Source organism: Piliocolobus tephrosceles, unplaced genomic scaffold, assembly GCF_002776525.5.
Source record: "Piliocolobus tephrosceles isolate RC106 unplaced genomic scaffold, ASM277652v3 unscaffolded_45807, whole genome shotgun sequence".
NCBI lineage: Eukaryota > Metazoa > Chordata > Mammalia > Primates > Cercopithecidae > Piliocolobus > Piliocolobus tephrosceles.
In genome coordinates, this window is record NW_022330762.1 from 1 (window position 1) to 10,194 (window position 10,194).

A 10,194-nucleotide genomic window follows, 5' to 3' on the forward strand; every position below is an offset into this window, starting at 1 on the left:
AAGAAAAGAAAAGAAAAGAAAAGAAAAGAAAAGAAAAGAAAAGAAAAAAAGAAAAAGGAAGGAAGGAAGAAGGAAGGGAGGGAGGGCGGGAAGGGAGGAAAATTATCAGGCAGAAAGAGGATGTCTAGTACAGTCAGGAACCATAAGAAGGCCAGTGTGTGAAGAGGAAATAGAGGTGAGAAGGGAGATTGGAATGGTCATCATAGCACTCAGGAAGTCACACTGGATAGACCAACATCGAGACTGAGGCTACCTCACACCCTGCATGCTACATCCTCCCCCTTTCTGTTTTTGGTTCTTGCTCAGCCCTAGGTATACACAATTACTCTGCCACAACCACTCTCTAGAACCTGCCAATTCTGGAAGGTACTAGCTCACTACTAACATATAGGAATGTAGTAAGTTCCTTTCCCCTTTCTCCCTCCCTCAGGTTTCAAAGCACTTTTTTTCGAACCCTCCTGGTACTGGTAAAATGTGGTGTACGAGTTCCATTAAGAGACAGCTGCAGGCCGGGCACGGTGGCTCATGCCTGTAATCCCAACACATTGGGAGGCAGAAGCAGGTGAATGACTTGAGTTCAGGAGTTCGAGACCAGCCTGGGCAACATGGCGAGACCACGCCTCTACAAAAAATACAAAAATGAGCCAGGTCTGGTGGCGTACATCTATACTCCCAGCTACTCGGGAGGCTGAAGTGGAAGGATCGCTTGAGCCTGGGAGGCAGAGGTTGCAGTGAGCTGAGATTGCACCAATGCACTCCAGCCTGGGTGACAGAGCAAGATTCTGTCTCAAAAATATAAACAAACAGGCCGGGAGCGGTGGCTCATGCCTGCAATCCTAGCACTTTGGGAGGCCAAGGCAGGCAGATCACCTGAGGTAAAGAGTTCAGGACCAGCCTGACCAACATGGATAAACCCCATCTCTACCAAAAACACAAAGTTAGCTGGGTGAGGTGGCAGACACATGCCTGTAATCCCAGCTACTCAGGAGGCTGAGGCAGGAGAATTGCTTGAACCTGGCAGGCGGAAGTTGCAGTGAGCCAAGATTATGCCATTGCACTCCAGCCTAGACAACAAGAGTGAAACTCCGTCTCAAAAATAATAACTAAATTAAATTAATAAATAAAAATAAAAAATAAACAAAATCCATTAACCATAAAATAAAATACTTAACTAACTGTATAAAAATGTTAAAACCTTCACGAGACTGAGGCAGGAGAATCAACCCAGGAGGCGGAGGTTGCAGTGAGCCCAGATCAGGCTACTGCACTCCAGCCTGGGTGACAGAGCAAGACTCCGTCTAAAAAAAAAAAAAAAAAATTTAAAACCTGGCTGGGCACAGTGGCTCACACCTGTAATCCCAGCACCTTGGGAGGGCAACGCAGGAGGATCCCTTGAGCCCGGGAGTTCCAGACCAGCCTAGGCAACTTAGCAAGACCTCATTTACAAAAAAATTTTTTTTTAGTTTAGCTGTATGTGGTGGCAAGTGCCTGTAGTCCTAGCTACTCAAGAGGATCACTTGAGGCCAGGAGTTCAAGACTGCAGTGAGCTATGATCGTGCCACTATACTCCAGCCTGGATAACGGAGTGAGGCCCTATCTCTAAAAAAAGAAAACATTAAAAACAAAAATCTCCACAAGCAAAGACAAACAACAAACTGGAAAAATAACGCTTACGGCCGGGCGCGGTGGCTCAAGCCTGTAATCTCAGCACTTTGGGAGGCCAAGACGGGCAGATCACGAGGTCAGGAGATCGAGACCATCCTAGCTAACACGGTGAAACCCCGTCTCTACTAAAAAATACAAAAAAAAAACTAGCCGGGCGAGGTGGCGGGCGCCAGTAGTCCCAGCTACTCCGGAGGCTGAGGCAGGAGAATAGCGTGAACCCGGGAGGCGGAGCTTGCAATGAGCTGAGATCCGGCCACTGCACTCCAGCCTGGGCGACAGAGCGAGACTCCGTCTCAAAAAAAAAAAAAAAAAAATAACGCTTACAACTCATATGACAGACACAATGCTTATTGTTTCTAACAGGTAAAAAAAATAGATAAGGAATATAAACAGATAAGTCACCACAGAAAAGGGCATACAAATAATCCTTAAAAATACATGCTGTGGTCAAACAAAAGAAATTCCAATTGAAATTTCACAGAAATGGCCGGGCGTGGTGGCTCACACCTATAATCCTAGCACTTTGGGAGGCCAAAGTAGGTGGATCACCTGAGGTTGGGAGTCTGAGAACATCCTGGCCAACATGGTAAAACATTGTCTCTATTAAAAATACAAAAATTAAGCCAGTCATGATGGCTCATGCCTGTAATCCTAGCACTTTGGGAGGCAAAGGCAAGAGGATCACCTGAGGTCAGGAGTTCAAGACCGGCCTGGCCAACATGGCGAAACCCCATCTCTACTAAAAATACAAAAATTAGTTGGGTGTGGTGGTGCATGTCTGTAATCCCAGTTATTCAGGAGGCTGAGGCAGGAGAATCACTTGAACCTGGGAGGCAGAGGTTGCAGTGAGACGAGATTGCGCCACTGCACTCCAGCCTGGGAGACAGAGCGAGACTCCATCTCAAAAAAATAAAAATTAAAAAACTAAAAAAATGAGCCAGGCGGTAGTGGCGCATGCCTATAATCCCACCCACTTGGGAGGCTGAGGCAGGAGAATCGCATGAGCCTGGGAGGTGGAGAGTGCAGTGAGCTGAGACTGCACCATTGCACTACAGTCTGGGCGACAGAGTAAGACCCTGTCTCGAAAAAAAAAAAAAAAAAAGAAAGAAATTTCACAGAAATAAAATATTGAATCTTCTTTTTTTTTTTTTTTTGACACAGAGTCTCACTCTGTCGTCTAGGCTGGAGTGCAGTGGTGCAATCTTGGCTCACTGCAACCTCTGCCCCCCGGGTTCAAGCGATTCTCCTGCCTCAGCCTCCCAAGTAGCTGAGACTACAGGCGCCCGCCACCACACAGGGCTAATTTTTGTATTTTTAGTAGAGACGGGGTTTCACCATGTTGACCAGGATGGTCTCGATCTGATCTCGTGATCCACCTGCCTCAGCCTCCCAAAGTGCAGGGATTACAGGTGTGAGCCACTGTGCCCAGCCAATACTGCATCTTCTGTACTGGCAATTATCACAAATTTTGGTAACATTGTGCTATCAGGTTATGGCCACAAAATTTCTCTCATACATTGTTGGTGGTACTCTAAATTATTATACCCTCTATGAGGGAACGAGCCTGTCAACAGCTATCAAAATTACAAATGTACTTTTTTTTCTGAGATGGAGTCTCGCTCTGTCGCCAGGCTGGAGTGCAGTGGCACAATCTTGGCTCGCTGCAACCTCCGACTCCCGGGTTCAAGCAATTCTCTTGCCTCAGCCTCCCAAGTGGCTGGGATTACGTGCCACCTCACCCAGCTAATTGTTGTATTTTTAGTAGCGACGGGGTTTCACCATGTTGGCCAGGATAGTCTTGATCTCCTGACCTCATGAACCGCCCACTTCAACCTCCCAAAATGCTGGGATTACAGGCGTGAGCCACCGTGCCCAGCCTACAAATGGCCATCTAAGCCAACAATTTTGAGTTTCAAGCACTCCTTCTACAGTTAATTTTATACACATACATTTTTTCAATTTAAATTTTTTAACTTTTTACTTTTTTTTTGAAATAGGGTATGCCTCTGTCACATAGGCTGGAATGCAGTGGCAAAATCACAGCTCACTGCAGCCTCAAACTCCCAGGCTGAAGGGATGCTGCTGCCTCGGCCTCCTGAGTAGCTGGAAGTATAAGTGCATGCCACCACACCCAGCTAATGTTTTGTTTGGTTTTTCTGGTGGAGATGGGGTCTCATTATGTTACCCAGGCTGGTGTGGAACTCCTGGTTTTTGTTTTTGTTTTTTTTGAGACAAAGTCTTGCTCTGTCGCCCAGGCTGGAGTGCAGTGGCCGGATCTCAGCTCACTGCAAGCTCCACCTCCCGGGTTTAGGCCATTCTCCTGCCTCAGCCTCCCGAGTAGCTGGGACTACAGGCGCCCGCCACCTTGCCCAGCTAGTTTTTTGTATTTTTTAGTAAAGACGGGGTTTCACCGGGTTAGCCAGGATGGTCTCGATCTCCTGACCTCATGATCTGCCCGTCTTGGCCTCCCAAAGTGCTGGGATTATAGGCTTGAGCCACCGCGCCCCACTGGAACTCCTGGTTTTAAGTGATCCTCCCACCTCAGGTTCCCAAAGTGCTGGGATTACAGGTGTGAGCCACCGTGCCCAGCCCATATGTATATATACACATACATATGTATATTACATACATATATATATTCATAAATACGTGAAATATTCATTGCAGCAAAGTTTGTTATAATACAAATTTAGAAACAATCTCAAGGAACAATTTAAATGGAACAATTCAAACTCCTTCCATAAAAGTTAATACAATGCAATTTCAAAGAGAGAGATAGCTGTAATGGCAGTGGCATGGAAGAAACCAAGATATAAGAAAAAAGAGGCAGAAGTGCACAGTGACTTAAAAGACAATTGCGTTTTTCCAAAGTATGAGACATATATATGCTTATACACATACAGAATATGGTACAGCTCTGTAAGAATACACAGGCGAGAACTAGGCAGTTGAGAGAAATTGGGGATGGGAGGAAAACTTACTTTTCATTATAACCTTATGTACCTCTTTGAATTTTGTATCATGTCACTCAAAAAATAAACACAGTGGCAGGGCATGGTGGCTCACGCCTGTAATCCCAGCACTCTGGGAGGCCGAGGTGGGAGGATCACGAGGTCAGGAGATCGAGACCATCCTGGCTAAAACAGTGAAACCCCGTCTCTACTAAAAATACAAAAATAAAAAATAAAAAATAAAAAAATAAAATTAGCCAGGTGTGGTGGCGGGCGCCCGCAGTCCCAGCTACTCTGGAGGCTGAGGCGGGAGAATGGCGGGAACCCGGGAGGCGGAGCTTGCGGTGAGCCAAGATTGCGACACTGCACTCCAGCCTGGGCGACAGAGCGAGACTCCATCTCAATAATAAATAAATAAATACAGTAATTTAAAAAATAAATAAAATCGCAGATTGTCTTCTACAGGTTAACACACTGGATATTGCTTCTCTTTGCTGGAGTGGCAGGAAGTCACAGGGCACCTAATCCCAGGAGAACAAAAGAATATGAATGAAGCACCAGAGAACTAAGAATCTCACCCCTGCTCAGCAGATCGTTCACTCCTCTCCTTCATTGCTCATATAGCTTCTCTTTGACTCACCTGCTGTCTGCGTTCCTCAAGTTCTCGCTGTATATTTTCTATCACGGCCACTGCCTCTTCTCCACTTTCAGGGTGATGTTCTCTCACCCAGGGCTGGAACTCTTCAGGCAGGATGGTCAGGAACTGCTCCAGCACCAGCAGCTCCAGGATCTGCTCCTTTGTGTGCAGCTCAGGCCTCAGCCACTCACAGCAGAGCACCCGGAGTTGGCTGAGAGCTTCCCGGGGTCCTGAAGCCTCATGGTACTGGAAGTGCCTGAAGCGCTGGTAAAAAGTCTCAAACGTTGGAGGGTTGTACTCCTGCATCCAGGTGCAGTCTTCTTCTTCCACCTTCACTATGAGAAGGTCTTCCTGCTCCTGGGAAGTCTCAGCCGGGGGGTCTAAGTCTATAACTTCCCGGGATTCGGTCATTATCATTCCAACTCAGAGGGAAGTCCCTCGAGGCTGGCTGTGTTACACTGAACCAATTGGTTTTCTGCTCTTTAAGATCTTCTGAAGGACACTTTCAGTAGCATGCAACCTACTGATGTATTGGAAATCATTATTAGCAAAGACAGATGGCAAAGAGGTCATCTATACTACAGATGACCACTCAACAAAGTAATTACTTAAAAATAAGGACTACAAGGTAGCCATCACTTCACCCACAAAATGATAACAAGGAATATCCCCAACATTTAAAAAGTGTATTAGAGAGCCACACAAATCTAACATCAGGCCCAACCTAAAACAGTTTTAGAGTGAAGAACTTTACATTCCATATAAACAACGGGACAAGACTAGTCCAGACGCAGCCGCTCCTTCTCTCTACCATAAACAAACTCAAGTCGGAATAGGGGTGAAAATCATTATAATGGTCAAAACTGAGCCTGTCCTCTAACCTACAAGAGCTTGACAGGCCAAGGGGAGACTCCATCGGTCCCAAAGAGAAGCAGCGTTTATAAGGTACACATCTGAACCTGGAGTCCTCAGAATGGCCCCTGACCCAGAGATACAGAGACTGTGGCTCGGTCAAGGTTAGGGACAGGACCCCCGTCCAGTCACGAAGCCCCTGCTCCCTCCCCTCAAGGCCCCACTCTAGGGGAGCTCTCCTGGAACATCAAGCTCCCCGCAGCCGAGGCTGGGAAGATGCGGTTCTTCCCACGGAGAGAAACCGAAGCCGACACTTCCCAATACTTCCTCGCCGGAAGTAACCAAGTCCAATCTTGCCCTGTCCAACGGGGTTAAACGGTTAGATCCCACCCCCCCCGAAAGCACTTCCGCGTCCTCTCTAGGAATCCCGGAGGACCTCGCCTCGCAGGCGGGGCGGACCAATCGGCGGGGAGATGGACGCAGGCCCCGAGTCCCAGCCCACCCTCAGTGACTCGCACGTCCCCAGGGCCCCGAAGCCGCTCGCACAGCATCATCAAAGCGAGGAGGCAAACGGAGCCACCCTCTCCCCTGCTCCAACCCAAAGCCATTGAAACAGCCCAAGCTCCTCCCCTTTCAGTGGGGCGGGGGCGGGGGAGGGGCCTCCGGGGTTGGGCTGAGGTTGCTCGTGTCTGATTGGCCGGGGAGCTTGCGCCTTCCCCCACCCCCAACGCTCTGCGACCCGATTCGAAGTAGGTCTGTACCTTGCTGAGAGGTCGCAAACCTCGCTTATGTTGAATTTGGGGCCCTTAGGTTTTCTTCACCCGCATCCTCGCTACTCTCACTACCCACTTTCCAAAGACACCCACCTCTTGACCACCGCAGTCGGCTCAGAAGGCCGATATCTTCAACGTCACACCCGGGAGTCGCGGGGACCATCGGCTCCCAGGACTACATCTCCCAGGAGGTGGCGCGCGGGACTCGCCGGTTGGCCAATGGAGGCGCGGCTCTCTTTGCAGCCTCGGTCTCGCGAGCCTATCAGAAGGTGGCAGAGCCGGGAGTCGTGTCCTCTGGAGCCCCGGCAGGAAGGCTGGGGGTGGGCGGAGGGAGCGGGGCAACCCTTTGAAGGAAGGGGCGTTGCTTACGCAGGGCTTCCCTGGCCAAGGGGTTCTCATCCTTAATGATACCTCTTTTCAGCCAGGCGCGGGGTCCCATGCTTGTAAGCCTAGCGAATGGACAGGCTAAGGAAGCAGGATAGCTTGAGCACAAGAGTTCCAGACCAGCCTGGGCAACATAGCAAGACCCCCGTCTATTTGTAATACCCTCCCTTGGCCGGGATCGATGACTCACACCTGTAATACCAGCACTTTGGGAGGCAGAGGTGGGTGGATCACCTGAGGCCAGGAGTTCGAGACCAGCCTGGCCAACATGGTGAAACCCCGTCTCTACTAAAAATACAGTAACTTAGCTAGGCGTGGTGGTGTGAGCCTGTAATCCCAGCTATTTGAGAAGCTGAGGCAGGAGAATCACTTGAACCCTGGAGGCTGATGTTGCAGTGAGCCGGGATCGTGCCATTGCACTCCAGCCTCGGCAACACAGACCCCATCTCTCAGTAATAATCTCTCCTGGTTTTTTTTTTTTTTTTTTTTTTTGAGACAGAGTCTCGCTCTGTTGCCCAGTCTGGAGGGCAATGGCACGATCTCAGCTCACTGCAACCTCTGCTCCCAGGTTCTAGTAATTCTCCTGCCTCAGCCTCTGGAGTAGCTGGGATTACAGGCACGCTCACCACGACCGGCTTATTTTGTATTTTTAGTAGAGACAGGGTTTCCCCATGTTGCCCAGGCTGGTCTCGAACTCCTGAGCTCAGGTGATGCTCCCGCCTCGGCCTCCCAGTGCTGGGATTGCAGGCGGGAGCCACCGCGCCCGGCCAATCTCTCCTTTTCATATTTTCATATGGTGCCTTATAGTTCCCAAGCCCCACCCCCGTGCCCCTCGCCGTTTACAAAGTTGATGGGCAGGCAGGAGAAGAGTTACTGTTGCCACTGTTTTACAGGCGCGAAGGAAGGAACTGCTGTGAAATTGCAGCATCTGCAAAGAGATGAGAAGATATTTAGAAGTTAAAGGTCTCTTTTCAGGGAACCTAAAATCTTGCATTGTAAGTAGCTTCCTATTTAGGACCGAACCCCAGGTGAATGTTTGCATTGCCCGTATTTTGTGTATGAGTGAGGTGGTATAGGATTTTGCACCTATGGCTTAATTTCATTGCCCTTATAAAGTTGTTTAATGTCTATGAAAGTTGCTCTAGATGGGCATGGTGCCTCATGCCTGTAATCCCAGCATTTTGGGAGGCCGAGGTGAGAGGATCACTTGAATCCAGGATTTCAAGACCGGCCTGCCCTTTTTACCCCGTCTCTGCAAAAAATAAAATAAAATTAGCTAGGCATGGTGGTGCATGCCTGTAGTCTCAACTATTCAGTAGGCTGAGACTGGAGGATCACTTGAGTTCAAGAGGCTGAGGCTGCAGTGAGTTATGATTGTGCCATTGCACTTCAGCACCTCAGTGACAGAGACAGCCCATCTAAAAAAATAGATAGATAGATAGATAGATAGATAGATAGATAGATAGATAGATATATTTAAGGTGGATATCCATTCTTTTCTAATGTATTTACCTCCATTTGAATTATTTATTTATTTTTATTTATTTTGAGACAGAATCTCACTTTGTTGCCCAGGCTGGAGTGCAGTGGCGCGATCTCGGCTGGCTGCAACCTCCGCCTCCCAGGTTCAAGCGATTCTCCTGCCTCAGCCTCCTGAGTAGCTGGGATTACAGGCACGCGCCACCACACCTGGCTAATTTTTTGTATTTTTAGTAGAGGCAGGGTTTCACCGTGTTAGCCAGGATGCTCTCTTTCTCCTGACTTTGTGATCCGCCTGCCTCGGCCTCCCAAAGTGCTGGGATTACAGAGGTGAGCCACCGCAACCAGCTTGAATTATTTTATTTATTTATTTATTTATTTATTTATTTATTTTTTGAGACGGAGTCTCGCTCTGCCGCCCAGGCTGGACTTCAGTGGCCAGATCTCAGCTCACTGCAAGCTCCGCCTCCTGGGTTTACGCCATTCTTCTGCCTCAGCCTCCCGAGTAGCTGAGACTACAGGCGCCCGCCACATCGCCCGGCTAGTTTTTTGTATTTTTTAGTAGAGACGGGGTTTCACCCTGTTAGCCAGGATGGTCTCGACCTCTGCGTGATCCGCCCGTCTCGGCCTCCCAAAGTGCTGGGATTACAGGTGTGAGCCACCGCACCCGGCTTGAATTATTTATAAATACCTTTTGCATTTCAATAATTTATTTCTTAAATAGGTAACACATTTGCACGAGTCAAAATTCAGAAGTGCACTTAAAGTCTTCCTCTCATTCTCTTTCTACATTCATTTTTCTCTCTAGATAGCCAAGATGACTAGTTTCTTTCTTTCTTTTTTTTTTTTTTTTAGATGGAGTTTTGCCCATTGCCCAGGCTGGAGTCAATGGTGCGATCTTGGCTTACCCGAACCTCTGCCTCCTGGGTTCAAGCGATTCTCCTGCCTCAGCCTCCCATGTAGCTGCGATTACAGGCATAAGCCACCATGCCCGGCTAATTTTGTATTTTTTAGTAGAGACGGGGTTTCTCCATGTTGGTCAGGCTGGTCTTGAACTCCCGACCTCAGGTGATCCCCCCACCTTGGCCTCCCAAAGTGCTGGGATTACAGGTGTGAGCCACCGCACCTGGCACCATAGGTGACATTTTTATGTCTAGTTATTAAACATGCCTGGATTGATAAATAGTGTTTGGTTTGTTTGGGCGTGGGGTGGGGAGGGGGGTTGCTTGAACCCAGGAGGCTTGCAGTAAGCCGAGGTCGGGAGTTCAAGACCATCCTGGCTAACATGGTGAAACCCTGTCTCTACTAAAAATAGAAAAAATTAGCTGGGTGTGGTGACACGCGCCTGTAATCCCAGCTACTCAGGAGGCTGAGGCAGGAGAATCTCTTGAAAACCCAAAAGAGACTCCATCTCAAAAAAAAAAAAATTTAAATTTTGTATGGAGACACAGTC

The 10,194-nt window shown here is 48.5% G+C and overlaps 1 protein-coding gene across 3 annotated transcripts; it reads right to left on the reverse strand.

The window, feature by feature from the left end:
* Window positions 1–4,997: 4,997 nt before the first annotated feature.
* LOC113224698 (zinc finger protein with KRAB and SCAN domains 5-like) lies at window positions 4,998–7,727 on the reverse strand. Of its 3 annotated transcripts, none has more exons than XM_026453820.1 (3): window positions 6,972–7,727; window positions 5,257–5,773; window positions 4,998–5,137 (listed from the first exon to the last, which is right to left on the reverse strand). In XM_026453820.1, the coding sequence occupies exons 2-3, from the start codon at window positions 5,668–5,670 to the stop codon at window positions 5,045–5,047; spliced, it is 507 nt and encodes a 168-aa protein (XP_026309605.1). In that variant the 5' UTR covers window positions 5,671–5,773; window positions 6,972–7,727; the 3' UTR covers window positions 4,998–5,044. The 3 variants fall into 3 exon arrangements, with proteins under 3 accessions (XP_026309605.1, XP_026309604.1, XP_026309603.1); XM_026453819.2 differs by having other exon boundaries at window positions 5,257–5,776; XM_026453818.2 differs by lacking the exon at window positions 6,972–7,727 and having other exon boundaries at window positions 5,257–6,958.
* Window positions 7,728–10,194: the final 2,467 nt, after the last annotated feature.